The 21,285-nt window shown below is 37.9% G+C and overlaps 2 protein-coding genes across 9 annotated transcripts in view; both read right to left on the bottom strand.

The window, feature by feature from the left end:
- LOC110833607 (uncharacterized) overlaps positions 1-4,380 on the bottom strand; it is a 77,088-nt gene extending 72,708 nt beyond the window's left edge. Inside the window, exons 1-2 of the mRNA XM_022071880.2 lie at positions 4,048-4,380; positions 509-669 (exon numbers count right to left, since the gene is read on the bottom strand). The gene's annotated coding sequence lies outside the window, so the exon portion shown is untranslated. The remainder of the gene's footprint in view (positions 1-508; positions 670-4,047) is intronic.
- An 889-nt stretch (positions 4,381-5,269) lies between these two features.
- The window catches only part of LOC110833606 (uncharacterized), a 43,203-nt gene continuing 27,187 nt past the window's right edge, over positions 5,270-21,285 (bottom strand). For 3 of the 8 annotated variants that reach the window (XM_087349023.1, XM_087349021.1, XM_087349022.1), the window contains exons 4-12: positions 19,482-19,577; positions 18,912-19,110; positions 11,507-16,828; positions 10,818-11,251; positions 10,081-10,210; positions 9,465-9,617; positions 8,994-9,149; positions 7,929-8,169; positions 6,885-7,334 (exon numbers count right to left, since the gene is read on the bottom strand). In XM_087349023.1, coding sequence (XP_087205149.1) covers positions 7,964-8,169; positions 8,994-9,149; positions 9,465-9,617; positions 10,081-10,210; positions 10,818-11,251; positions 11,507-16,828; positions 18,912-19,110; positions 19,482-19,577 — 6,696 coding nt within the window. In that variant the 3' untranslated portion in view covers positions 6,885-7,334; positions 7,929-7,963. Of the gene's footprint in view, positions 5,495-5,548; positions 6,691-6,884; positions 7,335-7,928; positions 8,170-8,993; positions 9,150-9,464; positions 9,618-10,080; positions 10,211-10,817; positions 11,252-11,506; positions 16,829-17,746; positions 17,896-18,911; positions 19,111-19,481; positions 19,578-21,285 lie in introns of those variants that run through there. The other 5 variants (XR_015535221.1, XR_015535219.1, XR_015535220.1 and 2 more) reach the window with 5 other exon arrangements.

Here is a 21,285-nt window from a genome sequence, read left to right as displayed (position 1 = left end):
TAATCAACATATAAATTGAAATTTGCATAAAATACTGAATTATTTCAATTTTTCTGCTTATCTGAACAAAGTCGTTAACAAAACAACATCACAAGCAAATCCTTGCGTGGTTTTTAAATGTGTTATGTATTGACGCGATCTGAACCTAAGCTTTTAAGATGTTGAATCTTGATTTTATTTATTATATCATGTGGTCTATTAAAATTCAAAAATAATTTCAGAAACTACACAAGACAACACAGGATCACATAAAAACACGAAAATACAACAATGACTTTAACGGGATTCGAACCCATTATCTAAGTATACCATGCAATTGTTAGACCGTGGGCCCCTACGACAGGCAAAACGTGAAATATTAACAACTCTAACTGTCCCCATAGACATGTTTAATTCCAGCGGACAGTCGATAAGGAGTGGCCTTGGAGCCTATTGTTAGGTGAGGGACTTACAGCTCCACATTATAAAAACGACATATTTCGAAACGTTACTTATTTTTTTTACATACCTTCAAGCTGTACTGGAAGTTATCACTTTTTGACCTAGAAATTATGTAGATTGTTGGTTTCGTCAGCGTTTTTAATCTTCTCGTGGTTCGCACGGCTCGAAGATTGGTTCACAGTCATTAAGGCCGTAACTAATTTGATGACGCGCTCAGGCGAACTGTGTCTGGAATAAGAATGTAAATTAAATATATCGGTCAATGTTCTGTGTCATACCATACAGCAGTGTTTCCCAACAGGATTTTCGTGGTAGATAATTTATGTACCTCGGCAAACACTAGCGTTGCACATAGCAGGGCTAATTTCACAACAATGAACGACACTGGGTTACAGTAACCACCTTTGTTAAGATATCATGGTGTTATTTTTGTTAATAAATGACTCGCGAATGGCCTTCACGCGGTTCACATAGAACTAATTTTATAAACAGCAGAGACTTGATTACTCAACAGAAAACTATTAAAGTCAAGGACGTATCTTAGTAGGACCACGTGGAAGGTGAATGATTCGTGAGACTGGGCCTACATACGAGGTCCTGCTTTTTCAGTTGGTAACTGTGTACTTCGCATTCATATGTTTCGTGTGATTCTGAGCGCAAACACCGGATGGCAGCACATTGTAATGGGCACGAACTACTTCCGTTTTAACCCCATTCCAAATCCCCACACGTAATAATCCTCAAGTTATGTAATGCAGTGGTTTATCTCAGTTACTCCAACTGTGGTATCGTGTACAGTCGTTAATAAGCTTTAATCAGAACATTTGCGCAGTTTCTAATTTTCCGATACTTAAGTTCACATTTATAAAATAAAGTCCTTTTGACTCGAATAATGTACCTTCATTATCAAGTAAAACTGCATATATAATTTATTTATGAACACAACTTTTTGTTTCATTTGAATGATGATGGAGATATTTTAACTTCATATAAAAAAAAATTAAAAGTTAAAATCAGCCAAACTTGTAAGCGGTGTAATGTGTTAACTTCGGCTTTTGGGTGCGAACCTTGAAGATGGCAACTCCAATGTTTGCCGAAACGTCGGTTATATTAAAAAAAAGCCGAAGTTATGCTAAAACTAATTAAGAAAATAATCGCTGTTTGTTGTGAGATTCATACGAAACACGTAAATACAAAATGAATAGTTGCTTATTGTTAAAGCAGGTGGTACATATAGTTACCATTTGGTTTTAAAAGGCTAACTAGGGGATTTAGTCTCGTAACGTAATTTACTAACATTTGTAGCTTGCATCGGCGGTAGGCCTATTTCAAAACGCTTAAAAATAAAATTAAAAGCAGTTAGATTAACAGCGTAGTTTCTGAACACATAAACTAAAATGTGAACACGTATTTCAACAAAAATGTGTTAAAAGTAATAGTCACAGCAAACTGGTCTGTCCTGAAACTGAATACAGGCAATCTATTATAAATGCAAAATGAAAAAAGTTTTGATACATTAATCAAAGTTGAAGAGAAACTTTTTTTTAAAACTCCGCAAACTTTTGCACTAGAACAGATATTGGAACCAGATTTTTTTTTCTAAAGTTGTCCCTTCTGAAAACCGTGAAAAATATAAGCCTAACAAGTGTTATTAGGGTAACCATTTTTGAAACATGATCATCAGTAGGAAGGAATTAAAAGCCTCAATACTTTTCATCTTCAATGTCTTTACCATCGTATTTACGTAATGTTTACTCTTGTGAATTCCTAACCTTCACGCCCTCCTCTCACCAAATTGAGAAACTCTCTGTAATAGGCCTATAATTTCCTTCCGCCTTCTCAAAATATTCCTAATATTATAATTCAGCAATCCAAAATCCTGTCTGTATTTTTTATGGATGTTATTTCTGTAAAATATCTGAATTCCCTTTTTTGATCTCGGAAAATCAAAGGGTCTACGTGATTAGGAGTGTCTGTGAAGTTGTATTTATAACACGAACGAGGCTTGTCACATTCCCTTCGTTGCTTAGACCCAATCCGTCGTGGTATAAATGTGACTGCAATAATGGAAAGAGATTTTATCCACGCGAACGGTTCATTACACAACCATTCAGCTCTCTTCAGATCTGTCTCTCAAAAGGCGTTCACAAGCATTCCACAAAAGCCTCAAAGTGATATAAAAATAACTGTAATACAGGGCGCAAAGCTCATTGACCTAATCAGACGACTTTTGAAAACACAGAGATATAAAAAAGACCTCAGCTAACTAACTATATGGCTTACCGAGCCCGAAGGTTCATCACCGAATTAACCAAAGCCCTGTCCTGGGCCAACAAAATCCAGTTTCCTTCAACTCCTATCTCCCATAGATCCCGCCTGACATTATCCTCCCATCTACGTCTAGGTCTCCCCAGGGGTCTCTTCCCCTCAGGCTTCCCAAGTAGTGGACCCAACCAACTAGATGGCTTACCGAACCCGAAGGTTCGTCACCGAACTAACCAAAGCCCTCCACCGGACCCTGTCCTGGGCCAACAAAATCCAGTCTCCTTCAACTCCTATCTCCCATAGATCCGGCCTGAGATTATCCTCCCATCTACATCTAGGTCTCCCCAGCGGTCTCTTTCCCTCAGGCTTCCCAACCAACACCCGGTGCACACCTCTTGTCCCATCCATGCTTGCTACATGCCCCGCCCATCTCATTCATCTCGACTTAATCACCCTGACAATACTGGGGGAGTACAGATATATATATTTGATGATTCGTTTTAAGTGGTAAAAACGCTTTAGAATAAATAAACATCACACAGAAATTAATCAGTAAATTTTCCTTCTTTTGTCATAAAATACCTACTTGGTTATATAATCACATCCAGTAAAGTATATTATTAATGAGTGTCTTGGAAGGTCTAAGGTTCGAATATCGGCGTAGATACCGGCTATCTACGTATTTCGTGTCTTTCCTCAGGTTCTCCGGGCAATTTTCCTGTGTAGTACCTTAAACTAGGTCACGACAACTTTCTATTATATTATTTCTAATTCATTATTTATTAATTATCCACTTATTCGAAGAGGTATATTCTAAATTACTGACAATGTTGTTAAATAAATAAATAACATCTCTTGTGGCTTTTTAATGGAACTTCTCTATTCCTTAGGATAATTTCACGAAAATATATTCATTCTCTTTCCACTATTTTCAATCATTCAGGTGATAAGAATAAATATTACATCCTTACCACGAAACGTGAACTGTATGCGAGACGTGATATCAAGGTCTGAACGTGAAACATTTTAAAGATATGTTGGCATGATGCCACTACCTGTTGTGCCTACTGGGGTAATTACATGTTTCTCTATTCATCGACTCAATCAATGATTTGATCACTGCTGGAGATAATGAAATCGAAAGTGAGACCATTATTAAACATAAAAACCGAACATGTCATTTGTCGGATCTGAACAAGAGTAGGGAAGAATGTACAGTATTTCCGTGTAAATTTTCTGTTGGTAGAATTGTAATTATTTTTTCGTCGTACTGCCTCATGACTGAGGCGTCGTGACCTAGAATTGTAATTATAAAGTGATTATAAAAATTGGTAAACTTACGGTTGGCTGTAATTGTTTATATTAATCTGTGTGCAATTCTTGGAATTTGTCACTGCTCCAACAGTCACTAAATCGGCATTTTTTAAAGTATTGAAACACATAAAAGTACAGAAATATTTATAACCCATCACCACAGTAAATTTCATAGTAGTTCACTATTTTACGCTACGAAACCATTAAAGTAAGCTAAATAAACAAGCATGAGACCACACTAAGATTATGAATTTCTTTGTAACAATTCGTTTCAAGATTCACACGAAATATAATAACATTTTTTATGGCAAACAACCACATTCCGACTCAACCCAATCGACAATTTTCGAACAGAAACTATCTAACCAATCACGTCGCGACCTTGAATTTTCTAGCAGAAGTAATGGTATCATAGATTATCACAGTAATCTAATTTCCTATCGTGGCTTCACCATGGATTACTTTCCACAGATGACCCAAAATAATAAATGCTGTAATGCATTTCACTTCATGCAGATATACTTTTTATAATCGTGGCAGATGAGTTCAGACAGTACGCAAATACAAGCATCTATTAGAATGTGAAAAGCTTCGTTCTACAAATTTTAAGGAGGGAACCATGCACTAGAAAAAGAGTGCAGACATGCTGCAATTAGTATCTAGCACAGATTATAAAATTGCCACTATATATCGTTGTGGGCAAAGATTATATTTATAGGTTAGGAGCTGTTTACCTACATTTCAAATGACCTTGAGGCATTCAATAATTTAATTTACTTGGAACGTCTTATATGTTCAATGATGAATTCAGTGCTCATTTTATATCTTTGCGCTGTTAGGCATTAAGGCTAGAATTTTTAACAAAGTCATACCAGACACATATCTTGACCACCACAGCCTTTTTTGATTTGATAACCTTTGTATTTAGCGAATAAAACAATTGATATGTTTCCTCCGTCCTTCTGCCACTTCGTCCCTCTTGGATTAAAAAGTTCTCTGTACCTATTCTAAAATACCCTCCAATTTATGTTCTTCCCTCGAGATGACAGTGACACATGCACGGTCATCTTCATACTGGTTGCTATGAGATCCTGAAATTTAACCTTTTGGGTGGGAATTTGGGAGTCGCATCACAAAACAAACATCATTATACCATTCAAAAACCCATCATTAATTGTCCAGGATACAAATCTGGATTCTTTGGATTGAGAAAATGTGAATACGCTTTGAAGAGCAAAATTAATTAAAATTCATAATTATACAAATTTATTAAGAATTAAAATAAAAGACATCTTGTCTAAGCAACTAGCAATTTCTTTTAATACAGAATGCACGTGTATATGTACGTTTCTTTAGAATTACTAACATGTGGTTCTTTTGGTGTGTGCGTCTTCTGGGATGTTGCACCAGTGTAGTCTCAGAGAAAATTTCAAACATCCAAGAAGACAGTCGTCATCCATCCATAAGTCCACGTCTTTCATGTCAATTAGGTGGGGGAAAAAAAGTAGAAATACTCAATGAAGAGATGCTGGATATAAAATATGTTTCTTCTTTATCATACATAAGTTTTAATGCATGCAAGTAATGCATTAAGCTAGTACACAGACCCATCTATTGTAAGATAAAAGTTTAAAGAAAAAAGTTCACCGTCTCTCACGTTCAGATCGAAATAAATATGTACAAATTGAGCACTGTATAGTTTAGATACAAGACGTCCTATCTGGACATACAGTTTAATCTCAATCGATTCATGATGGCCACACAGATTTGAATGGGATGCTGTAACAGGAAAACTGATCAAATATAAACTTTTTTTATTTTATTTCACAAATTAGTAAACATACCGGGGGATACTGGGAACGACCCGTTCTTCAAGTGCCTGAGCACTGCGGGTCCCAACTTTTTCGTTGGCTCGACCTGTAGACATTCGGTAGGACTCCTTCGACGAGGGATCGGCCCGTCGCGAGGCCTCTACCTGTACACAGGACAGCACGACACAGAAAAACGCGGACAGACACCCATGGCTTGAGTGGGATTCGAACCCACGGCCCCAGCGACCAAGCGGCACGAGGCCCACGCCTCAGACCTCGCGGACCCCAGTAAACACACATCTTTCCTATTTTATAGTTGTACTATTAGTATTTAAAAGTTACTTAGATTCTCACTTCTGCAGTAGTCGGTTATCACGGCATATAAATCACTTTTTATTCGATGGTAGGGGTAGGGGGTGTTTACACTAAATAAAGAATATACATATATTCAAACATATACTTACTAATAAAATAAGGTTATCCCTCAGCTAACTTGTGGAGTTTACATAATTACTCTGTCTTCTTTCACAGACTAAATTCTAATACAAACCATTCAAACAGGTACAAAAAATGTATTACTATAAAAGGATCACAGCAAAACCTCATTAGCAGACACATAAGTGGCAAAAGAATAATATTCAGACACAACATAATTTCGAAGAATAATACTGATGTGAAATCTTGATGTAAAGTACTGAATATACACACTGAGCATCATAACGAAATCTGAAAATATGAGGTTTTTAAACAATAATAATGTTAATAATAATAATATCTGGCCAACATCACGGGCGAACACGACATCAGGGAACTGCAGAAGACCGTCATATTGGGATCTTCATACATCATTCGAAAGACGCTGTCATAAAATAAAATTATATAATACATGTGGCACTTGCTGAAAACAATATGTATCCCGGAAACAGCTGCTGCCCTATGTACCTTAGGGACAAGGTCTGTCTCAGGTACATACCCCATAAAGTGGTGAATAGATGGGATAATAATAATAATAATAATAATAATATAATTTTAACCTGCCAATGAGTAATACTGTTCTGCTTTTAATCGTTTATTAATATCATTCCATGCCAGGAACGTACATTACAAATGCTGTTACATTTATTTTTTTTAAAGAAAGATAACCACACCGGTATATAACAGACGATATCTAGATAACTGGTCCGACTGAAAAAGTTATGGAATTACACAAAACATAAAACTAAATTTGAAAAGTCCGCACAACTATCATAATATTCTTACTACGAAGCGCGTTTCGCAAGATACCTCCATACACGCTGGTTGTCATCATTCCGATATATTCCGCACGTAAAGTTCGTGCGGCGGTGATAATGGTACTGACAAAGGATGGAATTTAGGAAATATAATAATAATAAAAAAATGATCACCTGTAACATCAGCTTCTTTAAAATTGGTCCGCTGCGATGAAATATATTAAATGGAAACAAATATGTGTGGGCAGATGTGGTCACTCCATACACAATTCTGTCAAAAAAAAGGCAATAAAGGAATTAGCATTAATGAACAGAACATACTTCTGCGACTGGAACGTATTCGACAGATTTTTCGAAAACCTGCGACTATAAAGTTTTCTACGCACTTTCTTTATTTACCGCAGATTTCATCCACATTCTAACATATCTTTTTTAATAACAAACTTCCCAGACATTATTCATCATCTTCCTATGATTAAAACATAACATTTTGGAAAATGTACGGACTAGCTGTACCGATTGGACCAACTGAGTAGGTAGATATTAAATTGATGGATGATGTCCACGAAGTTATTTTAATAATGCACCAAGACCATAAAACTTCAGACTTAATTTATAATTTTGAAACAATACCAGCATATCTTTCTTAATTAACACATCTATTTAATGTTGTGTTAAAATGAGTCTAAATGAATGAGGTTCTAATGCAAGTTCTACGTAAACATTTACAATTACATATGCGCTAATGTACATGTGCATTCACAGTCACATTATAAAATCCTGGACAGCAATATGAAATAATGTACAATAGCAACAGAGAGTCTGCAACCTAGTATGTTAGTAAACTGAGTCACGTGCAGCCCACCTGAACGCGACGCAAGGTTCCGATGGCCGTGATGACTACATCAAAGTATTTGATTTCAGATCGAGCTTCTGCTGCAGAACTCCCAACAGAAGAACGTCTGCTCCCACAATAGGCTTGCCCGATTTCTTGAGCTTAGACCAACTGGCTTTATCATCTGAGCATGATATGATGAAACTATTAACTGGCCAAGATTTGACAGCCCCCAGACTCATGAAAACTCCGCCACAACTTTCGATAATGCCTGCAAGGAAATACAATATTTTTTTTCTTAATTTAGCACTTTACAGGTCGCTGGATAAGCTTCTTCTTCTTCTTCTTCTTCTATTTCCGGTTTAACAATGATTGTGCATTTTCCGGTACCCTTTACGGGTCCCCAACTTTTTAGTTGGCTTGATCTATGGACATTCGGTAGGACTCCTCGGACGAGGGATCGGCCCGTCGCAAGGCCTCTACCTATTTACATGACAGCACAACACAGAAAAACATCCATGGCTTGAGTGGGATTCAAACCCGCGACCAAGTGGCACAAGATCTGGATAAGCTTGGAACGCTGCAACTCTGGCCACCAAGGTTTCCGGATAGGACACCTTCGGATAATTAAAAACCGTAGCAGAGCCAACTGGCTGCATCTTCAACGTAGCGGTATAGATAAAAATTACGACACTACTTTACAGGGCAACTGATTCTCTTTTGAAGAGAGCAAGTACTTGCCTAAGAGACAGACCGCGGTGGCACTATGAGGTATTAATGTAATAAGTTACTGTTTCAATAGAAATTATGAAACAGTATACAGCAAAATTCCTCCTTATGCTTACTTTCACGAACAACTTCAATTTCATGTTATATAACTCCTCCAATATACAAAGTAGGTGAAATGATTACTCTTTACTTCTGACTTGTAAAGGACTCCCCTAAACATCGCTGAAGTATCAACTTCAGATCATGGGGCATTCTGTAGACGCAGAAACATGCTCTCAACCTAGCATTAGATTTTAAAAGAAATTTACCTTTACGTTTTTCAGCCTTAATAAATATAACACTGTGACAGTAACAGACAATCCTTACCTTTCATCTCTGATGGGGGTGGGTTAACTTTTGGTGTAACATAGACGCTGTAACCTGCCAGTAGGTTAGTCCTAGCCGCAACTTCCAACGACTCCCGTAACTGGAATTTGAATTTTGACTCTGATTCGTGGTCTTTTATCAGGAATTTCCACGGATCTGTGAACAAATAATTTAAAATAGTGGACCTAATTTTTAAAACTTTACAATGCCCAGATACTAAATATCCTTCGAAAGACTCTAACTAGAACTGAGTTAAGTTTTGTTTAATCATAAAATACTTTTCATTAGTGGAAACGCATAAATTTAACAATTTTTGTCGCAGATTTACAAAACAAAATGTGATATCGATGTGTGGCTTATGTGTACATTAACGTACGTGTGTTTGTGTTTTATATGCGCACATGGTGAGGCAGGTAAGTTATTAATTTATTAGATTGTTGATATACTATCTGTATCGAAGACGCTGCATACCCACAAAACAGCCAGATCGCTGACACTGTGCTAGCCATTCGGGTGAAACGATGGGTTTTCCGCGACCCATGATACAAAGAAATTTGTATGTCCGCCGCACCCTGTCTGTGACAAGAACTGAACAAGATTCAGGTAAGTCCACCACACGACCACCTGTAGGAATCAGAAAAAAAATCTTCTGTAGTAACCCAATATAGCAAATACCAACATATAATGTGCTTATGTAGTAAATATCTCATATACAGGAATGGAATTTGTGTGAAATAGGGGTAATAACTCATTTGTTCATATATTTTACACATAATGATCACTTATGCCTTGATGCTTGTCTTCTGGGTTGTAGCACTGTGTACTACCAGTCCTGAAGATGGAGACAGTATGTTCCTCCAAAACATTGATCTCTGTGTACAAACGCACACGACATTACAAACCAGAAGACCAAATTAAACATCTTTGTCATCGTGAGAACCTTGCGTCTCATACGTATAATAACATCGAGGCTGGTGCAGGCAGAACAATTTTGTGACTCAGCTTCTGTACGTCTCTTACACCATTCCCCGCTTTATAAATTTTAATTTACATATTCTGTCAATGACCAAACTTGTTTCTTTTATACCTAGTTGCCTGACGACGTATTCTTGCTTGGAGTCAGAGAATCCGGTGAAAAGAACGTGGTGTGCTGTTCCACCAGCTGATGCCATTCTACGTGGAGTGGAACGCCGTTGAGTGCTTACATTGCTATCACTCTGCAGCAAAAATTACATTCACGGTATATTAATTAAATATTTCTATACACACTCTTTGTTAATAATCTTCCCAATTCATGTGCAATGAAATAATTAATATGCCAAAACATGTATGTACATGAATCAAAGTTTTTCAAACTTTAATACACTGTGTAGATGACACAAGTTCACAACAAAAACACTAATGGTTATGTCTATGGAATACTAGCTGAGACAGATCCACAAACGAAATGCCATAACAGTCTATGCAACTTTCAAGGCCTCCAGATGTCATCACAAATGACCAGCAATGCATTAACATCTTCTACACATAATAAATTCCTCTCGGGCTACCAGCCATGTAACGTGATTTAATTAAGAAAACACCGGTTCGAGATCCACCTTCGTCCTCCGGGTGAGGTCCCCAAGGACAAGGACGAAGATGGTTCTTGAAACATTGGTATTTACTTCACTAAACCACCTTACGTGGCTGGTAGCCCGAGAAGAAGTAAAATCTTCAGATCATACATCTTCTACAAAATTTTTGTTTTCAAATGCTACATTTCCATCCCCTCTCCACATTCTTCCTGCTATCTTCGAAGACAACGACGACGACAGTAACACTCACCTTCTGAGAACTAAGTCGGATGTTACTCTGTGGTGTTCCTCTTCCTCGGCTAGATCTTGCATGTTGGGGTGTTATGTCTTGGTCCGCAGATAAATTAATTTTGCGTGATTTCGGGGTTACAGGCTCGTTTTCCAGTTCCTTGTAGGTTTTGTCAGTCTTTGAGATCCTACTTGTTCTCTCTCTCTGACCAGATTTTGTATCGTGTTTTGCTGTTTCTGTTATTTCTGACTTCTGAGAGCTCACAACTTTCCTTCTTGTTCTGCCTCTTCTAGGAGATTGCACACATTTAACTTCATCATTCTGTACACTGTTCTCGAACGAAGGAGAATGTGTTTTGGATAGCTTTTCTTCGGTCTTTGTTTGTTTTGCTGGTAAATGTTCAGCACGTTCCTCATCAGCAGATTTTGCATGTTTTACACCTCGTTGTGGTCTGCCTGAAACATTCAAGAATGACAAATTGGTATCTTTAACAGCCACAGCCATTCTCCTTCTCACGCTTCTCCCTGTACAACTCTGAACAGACTCTATACTAGAACTTGATGAAGATTTTAATACAGAATGGATGTTGGTAGACGGTTCTTGCATCGCTTCCACATTCGCGGTCTGTCTCTCTTTCCTGCCTGAAATTCTTGTTCTGAAGTCACTATCTAAATCTTTAAAACTTTCATCAGTATTTAACACATTCTTACTTGTTTCTGGACTGCATCTGTCAGCGCTGCTTTCCTGAGATTTCGCCTTCTTGGAACGTTTGGAAGCTGCCTCGGTGACAGTTTCTTCGGTCTTCCGTTTTCGTTCCCGGTTGCTCACGATTTCTATATCATTCCGCCTTGCCACTTTTTGCGGAGACCGGTTCTTTGATGAGTCAGTCACAGACGTAACTGCTCCGTCTCCTTTACTCTGTCCCGGTGACTTACGAAGGGACACATTTTGCTGACCAGGAACCGAATCAGTTATTTTCTTTTCTTTTACATCTTTAGAAGTATTACCGCCAAAATCTTCTGAATTTTTCAATAACTCCTCCGAAGGTGGTTTGCTTAGAGAGACTTTTCTTGACCTCAAAGTCCTGTGTGTACTAAGTTCTACTCTCTCATTAACCTCATTTTGAGAGTTACTGCTTAAACGTCCTCTGCTTCTACTCTTTGACCTTTCTTCTTCTGGAGCTGGACTACCTTCACTCTTATCACTTCCTAAGCTGTCTCGGATCTTGCGAGTCATTTTCTGTTGTATTGAAGGACGGATGCTTGTTGCAAGGGCATTTTCCACGTCTTCCTTCTTATCAACACTTCTTTTTCCTGTCTCTTTATTATCATTATCTTCTGTTGATTCAACAACTTCCTTTAATCTTCTTCTTCCTTTTCTTGGTTTATTAGACTGTTCTGATTTAAAACCCTGTTCTTCCTTTTTATTTCTGTGAACTCCACTACGTAATGATTTCTCTCTTCTAGAGGTCTCAATAGATAGTTTCACGTTCGTCTCCGTTTGGGAATCAGCTGATGCAACTATTTCATCTTGACCCTTAACAATTTTTGACGTTCTTGCTTTACCATTTTCTTTATCCGTGTTAACTACATCTTCAGTTTCAATTTGTTGAATCTCTCCAGGACATCTACGTGACCTGCGACGTGACGTCATATCATTTACTTCATTTTTACTGTCATTTTCAAGAGGATCTTTGTTAGAAAGTCTCCTTTGTTTGCTGGCCTGAAGAATAATATCTGATTTATCACTTTGATCAATATCTTCATAAGAAAGTTTTCTTCTTCTACTTGTTCCAGCTGCAGCGTTTGATATCGTACTTACATCAACAGAGCTTTCGTCTGGCAGGTGCTTTACGCTACCTACTACTGTGGCGTCCGAAGCCTTGCTTTTAGTACAGGGTCTCTTCCTAACCTTGGCTCTTTTACTTTTCAAGTGACTATGCCTAGGGATTTTAAGTGTTAGGCTGGATGGTTCTTCGTCTTCACTAGGAATAACTTCTTCTGGTTTGAACGGAGATTGCTTTGCCTCATATGCTTTTACAGCCTTCATTAAATCCTGTGATGATGGCATTATGAGCTCAAATGTATCATTCAAGTTGTCATCTATCAGCTTATCTACAACATCTACATTTTTATGAGCGTCGATAGGTACAGCAGATTTTTTAACTTTATTTAACTCAGAGCTTCTATCTACTTGAATTTTCTGTGAGTTCGCTTCAAGGACATTTTCTGAGTCTGTTTTATCGCCGGAACCATCATGAATACTAGATTTATCATCACTTGGTATCTCTGAACCTGCCCCTTCACATTTTGAATCATCCTCTTTTTGAGTACTTTTTATATCAGATTTCTTTGAATTTGAAATCAAATGTTTTCCATTAAAACACCCCTGATCACTTGCCATATTATCACCTGGCTTTTTGATTTCATTCATATCAGATGTTCCACGACCATTTCCGTGAGTACCTAATACAGAATCATTTGTCTTCTTTGATTCTGTCATCCCAGACACTTCATTATTTTCCTTCTGAACGCCTGATGTTGGAATTCCTGGCTTCCTTAATCCTTCCATCCCACGTTCCCCATCTCCAGCTTTTTCAGCTCGGAGTGTAGAGCCATGTGGTTCCTCTGCTTCTCTCATTTCAGGTTTCGGAGTATCTGGTATTACTGATTCTGCCATTCCAGATTTCCCAACTGTACCTTTTGGTTTATCTGGTGGTACAGTTTCACTGTTGTCAACACCGGTCTCTGCAACAGATTTCTTTGAGCCGTCAAAACCACTGTCTTGAAGCCCTGGTGTAGAATCTGTCGTTGATACTACCACTTCGGGCACTTCGCTGCTCTCCTTCTGAGGTATAACCTCTGCAGTTGTCTGTGTTCTAATTTCAGACCATTTATCACACCTACTCTGAACATCTGGTGTTGCACTGACCTTTGTAGGTCTTATATTTTCAGATATGTTTTTAATGCCCTCGGTAACACACGATTCTCTCAACTCGCATTTATTTAATTCTTTGGCGTCGCTGGTGCTCGTATCAGGAGAATTTACTTTCCCAGCTACAGAAATGCAGATATCAGCTGTATCAGTTTCATCACTTGAGTCTATGGATAATTCAGAGGAATGTTTAATGGTAGCAACTCTATTTGTAAGAATCTTCTGGTCTGTTTTCTGTCTTGCTTGTCCAGAATTTGATACTTTCTTGGATCCTACCTTGGAACCCACAACTGTTGAATCATCACTTGGTATTTCTTTAAAAATCCTGTCAGTGATTTTCTGAGTTGGTGCATCATAAATACCTTTTTCTGGGTCATCTACAGTACCAAAAGACACTTGTGTTGATGGATGATAAGATCGTTTCCCTGATGAAGATCCAGAATGTTTAGGAAAATCTTTATTATTACCATCTGGAACCTCGATCTGTTGGGTTCCAATTTCTAAAATGCCATCATTCTCATTCCCTGAAGAAGTTTCTATCAATTTAGGTGCCTTGACTCCACTGCCATATTTTACTGCTGGTGCATTTATTTTAACTTCAGCAGGAGAAGATTTGGAATGCTCAGTAAAGTCTTTACAACTTCTACTTGGAACTTCTATAATTTGAGTCGGTGCTTCAAAAATATCACCATCATCAACTACAGCAGCATTATCTAACTGCGTGGTTGCCCTCGCTTTTTTAGTGTTTTTTATTTCTGATGAACTTACATCCTCTTGTATAAATCTGTCAGTACTCTTGATCGCTTGTATGTCTTTTATCTCAGCCTCTGAGGCAGGCTCAGATATTTCAGTTAAGCTTTTGCTACTTCTGTTTGGAGTTTCTGCAATTTGGGTCTCGGCTTCATAAATGTTATCATCTTCATCATTATTACCGTCATGATCTCTGGAGGCACTGTGTGACTGTGTTGATATTTTAACACTGCTGTCCGTCATCTCTTTCCTCAAGGACACAGGAAGCTTTGTAGCATGTATGTTTTCATTTGGAATTGGCAATATTTGAGTTGGAGCACAAAATATATCTTCATCATCATCATCATCATCATTGTTATTATTATCTTTAAATTCAGTCGATAATTGTGTTGGTGTCTCTAATTTTTTGGTTCTAATGACTGCAGGTTTGCTAGTAATTGACTTGGACGAGTCTTGCTTTGATGAATCTTCAGGGTTTGTAATTTTTCTATTCTTCTCATCCTGTGATTCTACAACTTGATTTTGTGTTTCACAAATTCTGTCTTGATCTTCAGCATTCCCAGAATCAATGTTCACCTGTGTACTACTATTAACAGAGACAGATGTTTCACGAGAGATTTTACTTGAAGATGGTTCAGAGTGTTTTGAGACGATTTTGCTATTTTTAACTGGAGGTACATGAATTTGAGTTCTGGCTTCAAATATGTCTTCTGGATCCGTCTCGTCTCCAGAATCTTTACCTGGTTGTGCAGAGAGTTTTGACTTGATCTTGCTGATGGTGGTTACAGTATCTGAACTACTTTCGACTGAAGAACGATGGAAGGACTTTGTACTACCTTTCTTATTTCTATTTAGTGATACATTAGCTTCAGCTTTAACCTCAAAAATATCATCTGGATCTGTTTCATCCCCTGATCCATTAGACAGTTTTGGAGTTTCCTTATTAGTGGGCCTTAGTGACTTCATCAATGGTACAACACTTTGTTCTTTGGCATCAAGTACACTTGCTTTCCCTCCTGCATCATTCTGAATTTGAACTAATTTGGAATTACTTGAGGTACATTTTTCAAAAGTCCCACAACCTGAAACAGTTTTCTCAGATTTTGATGGTTTGGTTGTACATTCTTTAGACAACGTTACTAAATTAGCGTGGGTATCATTAGAATTTGTGCTGACTGATTCACTCTTGCTTCCTTCTGAATGTACTTCGCTGAATGTTTTAGTAGTATTACTGACTTCAAGCGTTGCTTCTTTAGAGTCAATAACACATGTTCCTTCATAAGTAAATAAGTCAACATCCCCTTCCAACATAGAATGGTCAAAGCTATCTTCATTGAAACTCGCGTCAAGCGCTGCTTTTGCGACCTTTGAATTTCCATCACTATCTGTCTGTTCTTTTTGCTGGTCTTCTCTGTTTGATGAGGGCGCCTCATCCACTTTATTTTCAGAACCAACACCTTTCTTTTCTGTTAAAGTGCTTGAGTCTGTGATGTCTTCTTTTCTGTCTACAGACAATTTAATATCAGTACCTTCATGAGAACTCATGCATTCTTTAGTTTGCTCACTACAGACACTAAATGTATCTGTTTTGCCCATAAAAGATGTTCTTTCTCCATTCCCTGAGATGTATTGTGTAGGAGCATCATAAATTTCACCACCATGTTCATCAGGTGAATCACCCATATCATTAGGAACAAAACGATCTGTTTTACATAACCGATCGGCAGTACCGATGTTAACCTTTCTTTCTTCCAGGGAGTTAACAATTTTTGAACCTAGCTTCCCTTTACTTGCAACATTAACTCCGATTTTTTCATTAGGAATGTCACCTGGTACACACTGTGTTTCAGCTTCATAAATGTCATCATCTACTGCATCTACAGTTTCACTTCTGAGAGCTAAGTTTCGATCCTTTGAATCATTTGCATTGGATGACTTAAGTAGAACTTTCAGAGATGGTTCTTCACACTGTGTTTCTGCCTCAAATAAGTCATCTTCTTCTTGGTCTGATTCACTTGCACAAACCTCGTCATTATGAGATACACTGGACATGTGTAACGTATTTGCTGAACACTTTGTCATATCTGGACAGTCAGTATCACACTGCGTTTCAGCTTCGAATACACTGTCATCATTAGTGTCCTGTTTTACCTTTGAATGGTTCTTGAAATCCTTGTCCTCTGTTACCGAAACTCCCGCGGACTCGTCTCTTCTCGATACATTTGTTTTACAAGTATTAGTCATACCAAAAGAACTATCCATGTCAGAATTTGGAGATTCCTGAATAATCACAACATTTTTTGGCTTTGTACATGAAGGACCTGGTGTTTCTGGAACAATGACTGCATCTAAAACAAAACAAGAAAATAAATCCATTTAATCAACTGAATAATTAGATTTTAGAGATACAGAGTGGCTCTTCATATTTCTTATACTAGAGCAGGGCGCTCCTTTCGGAGCTCCTAGGGGGGGTTGGTCAAGTTTGTAAAACGCAACCAACCTTGGTTAGTCCCGAAGAGGTGTTAGTTTAGTGTCTCATTCAAGTGTTTTAACCACAGAGTAAGAAACTAAATTAACCACAACGAATGGGGTGTTTAAACACTTGACCAACCTCCCGAAGTGGTTTGGTTGTGTTTTAAAATCTTGAGTAAGACACTAAACTAATGTATAAACAAATATAAGGTGATATTGTTGATGACGTCATGTTTTGACGACAACGATGGCTAATCTTTTCGGAGCGCTTCCTGTAATCTGATAATTTACTTCTTTACGTCGCTGATCAGAGGCCAACAGTTCTTGGTTAGTCAACTATCTACGTCCAACCCCACCCTTGCAAGTCTTATTTTTTTTTCTCTTCTGTTTTTTTTTGTTGAATAGTTCTGATGTTTTAGTTCTTTACGTCGCTGTTCAGAGGCCAACTGTTCTTGGTCAGTCAACTTTCTACGTCCAGCAACACCCTTGCAAATCTTCGTTTGTTTTCTTCTGCTCTTCTGTTTTTGTTGAATAAGTTTTTCTGCGTTTATGAATGTAAGACTTCTTTCTTTTTTCTAGGTTTATCAATGTAAGTCTCCCTTCGCTTTTCTTTATTTGTTAAATAGGTCTGATGTTTAAGTTTTTACATCGCTGTTCAGAGACCAACTCTTCTTGTTCAGTCAACCTTTTACGTCCAGCCCCACCCTTGCAAATCTTCGTCTCAAAATCGATCATAAAGTCAGTTTTTATAATAGTTTTCATCATCGTAATATATCGAATGAGTATCACTTTACCTTGTTGCGGTTGTTGGAGTTGGTACTTCAAATACTTTATAACTTCTTCTTTCACTTTCGTGATGTTTTAGGACAACTGTCAGTCAATTTTGAAGAATGCGACGTGCTGTTTCTGGAGCAGTGATAATGCGACTGACTTGATATTCTTTGATTTCTTTTGTTGTGAAGCGTTATTTGTTTACTCGGCATTGTTGTGTCGACTTCAACAATGTCAACAGATATTTGTTTACACGGCATTGTTGTGGAACACAACAATGCCGTGTAAACAAATATCTGTTGACATTGTTGATGACGTCATTTTTTGATGACAAATTGGTTGAAGACAACGACTAATCACAAATTTTTATATTTCTTACACTTATTATTATATATTATACAGTCCCGCACAAAAACTGTTGTACACTCTTACTTAAAAACATTAGCCTTTACTTTGCACTACAGTAAGTGCCCCTTCCCCCAAACCCTCGTCCTATGCCTTATTTAATACCTTTATTTATGAGTGTGACTGTAGTCCGTTACAATGTTTTTTTCAAAGACTGCACACACAATCAAAACAGAAATTGACTCTTATGTAGGTTTTGAGGTCCTCGCTGCCTCCATCATCAGGGTGATGAGTCTCTCATTTCAATGATGATGGAGGCAGCAAGGACTTCTGAAACGTCGGTAAACTTCTACCGGACTACACGGCGCAACAACCTAAAAGACAGATATCTTCAACTGACTCTTAGTCAGTTAATATACAGCGTACATTGCGTTGGTGCTGCATTTCCATACCAGCAACTTGAAAAAAGATAAGCGCAAGAGACTTTTTAATAGGTTCTGTGTGACTGCATAACATAAGAAATTCAAAGCCCCTACACATTCACTGCCAATATTTTATGAAGGTGAGCAAAGTAACTGCATTAAATGTTACTAAATACATCTAAATTTTTTTAAGTAAATTTCAAAATGAGTTTCTTTTCCAACATTAGGTTGGGATAGGATGACATTTTCAGAAATGTCTGATGATAATGTTGCAAATATTTGTGATTTAAATGAAAGATAAAAGTGATTAATATACTGTCAGGCCCAAAAATGAGTAAGTTTGACTCACAGGTCTAAATTGAAAGAGACGGTAAAAAGACAATTCAGTTTGCACAGGTGATATAAATCAGTATATCATTACCTAAGACATTAAATTGTGAAGATTCCTCTTTATCTACCATATTGATAAGACTGAGCATGGATTCTGACCCTGTTTCAGAGTTACTCCCATCGTCCACTTCTAGATTAACGGGAAGCCTCTGGTATACTGCCGTAACATCTGCTAGCTGCAGTCGAGCGCCATCTGGTAATTGGTAACGAACATGTGGTTGTAGTACCATCTGAAAATAAAAACCACGTTAAAGCTCGTAATCATCAGTAGTAGTAGTAGTATTATTTGTAATAATGATGTATGATATCAACTGTAATCTTCTGGATTGCGATGCTAAGTAGTCTTGTAGGTGGCTACCATCACCAATGTTTCCCAGTAATATATCAATGCCATCTTCAGGGTAAAAGATAAATATTATGTTTCTAAGACATTGGTAACAACCTACAAGATATATAGGTTTCGTGACATTCTCACAGAATGCAAAACTACTTACCAAAGAACCATACCTGAATCTTTAATATCTTAATTCTCACTAACTATAATCCAGATGTTAAAATCATAAAAAAAGATTATAATTTTCTGAGAACATAAAAAGTTTACCTTGCCAATGCGTGTCTTGTTTCGACTACCGAGGTCATAAACTAGATGAACATCTTCATCGATGACTTCAATAACAGCATGTTCCTTTGATAATGCCTAAAATAAGAATAAAGGGCACTTTAGAAAACTTCCAGCGTTACTTACACGTGTTCACATCCACGGTTCACAGCCGACATTTTAGAAGAAACTGGTATAGTTCACAGCTGAGTTTAGCGCTGTAATCTGATAGCTATCAGTTGTCAGTATTACACAAAGTCAAGCCAATGGAGGAACACAAATGTCTCCGTGGAATAGACGGAAAATGAAAAAAGCAGGTGTTGCTCACGAGGGCCACTGCACTGAAAACATTGTCGGTCTCTTTCTTCCTTTACTCGGTTTCTTATCTTTAATGGAGCCTTAAAGCACAGTAAACAGCATCTCAACACTTCGTATGCAGAGTGAACTTAATGAGACAAGTCTATAACAATAACCATGTGGCATAATGACAGATTGAAAAGACTCGTAGTTACGGTTATAAAGCCAATTTCTCTTCTAGGTTTATGGATACCTGTAACATGAACTTACAACCTTCTACCACGGATTCTAATGAATACACCTCACTCACAACCACAGACAATACTACAATGAAATGGGCCGCATCCTCAAATTAATTTATATTGTGGACCTTTGGATTACAATGCTGCATAGACTGGCATGTTTGGCATTTGACACCTGCTCCCGGCTAGGGGCAGGATACTCCATCCACGGTCCGGCTCCTATAAACCCAGCCCCACCCACCCAATTGGCACATTCATCGCCCTGATGACAGAGGCAGTATGACCTCTGAAACGTTGGTAAACATCGACCAGACTACACAGCGCAACAACCAAGAAGACAGAAATCATCAATTAGCCATTACTTTACTCTCAGGTTAAAAGTGTGCAATGAAGATGGAGGTCACAGGTTCTTCCAAAATATTAGTAACCACCTACAAGTCGACACGGTGTCACGACCCACAAGATAACATTTCAAATTTTCACCACCATGAAAACCTCAATTCTCATCCTCAGACAAATTTTCCATGTTCTAATTTATAGCCCTGATGAAGATTTCTGTCTTCTGGGTTGTTGCGCTGTGTAGTCTGGTCGATGTTTTCCAACGTTTCAGAGGTCATACTGCCTCCGTCATCAGGGCGATGAGTATGAAGATTTCTGTCTTCTGGGTTGTTGCGCTGTGTAGTCTGGTCGATGTTAACCAACGTTTCAGAGGTCATACTGCCTCCATCATCAGGGCGATGAGTATGAAGATTTCTGTCTTCTGGGTTGTTGCGCTGTGTAGTCTGGTCGATGTTAACCAACGTTTCGGAGGTCATACTGCCTCCGTCATCAGGGCGATGAAACCCAGAAGACAGAAATCTTCATACTCACCGCTGTGAAAACGTCAAATCCTATATACCCCTTATGTTTCTATTCACATAATCACCCCCACTTCCTTCCATCTCTATAACAACCCCTCAGGTATGCATAATTCTCCTAAGTTTTCAAGTAAATTCTTGCATGCAATTCTCATATTTCTCATGTGTGCTACATACCCTGTCCATCTCACAGTCCTTGACTTTATCGTCTTCATACAATTTCCATAATTAATTGTTTATATTTAGATCATTTTATGGGGTTCATGTGGCAATTAATTCAATGCTTTCTAATTTATACTGCTGCAAGCATGAGGTAGCAGATTATGATGTAACAAGAGAAACTTTCTGCTATCTGCTAGCAAAATAGTTAAATATCTATAAATATTTTTCCACAAAAAATCTGAATTGGAA

Source organism: Zootermopsis nevadensis, unplaced genomic scaffold (genome assembly GCF_977971745.1).
Source record: "Zootermopsis nevadensis isolate Lab colony 2312 unplaced genomic scaffold, Znev_1.0 Znev_ptg000015l, whole genome shotgun sequence".
Lineage (NCBI taxonomy): Eukaryota > Metazoa > Arthropoda > Insecta > Blattodea > Termopsidae > Zootermopsis > Zootermopsis nevadensis.
Note: the sequence above shows the minus strand (reverse complement) of the source record. Positions and strands in the feature narration are given on the sequence as shown.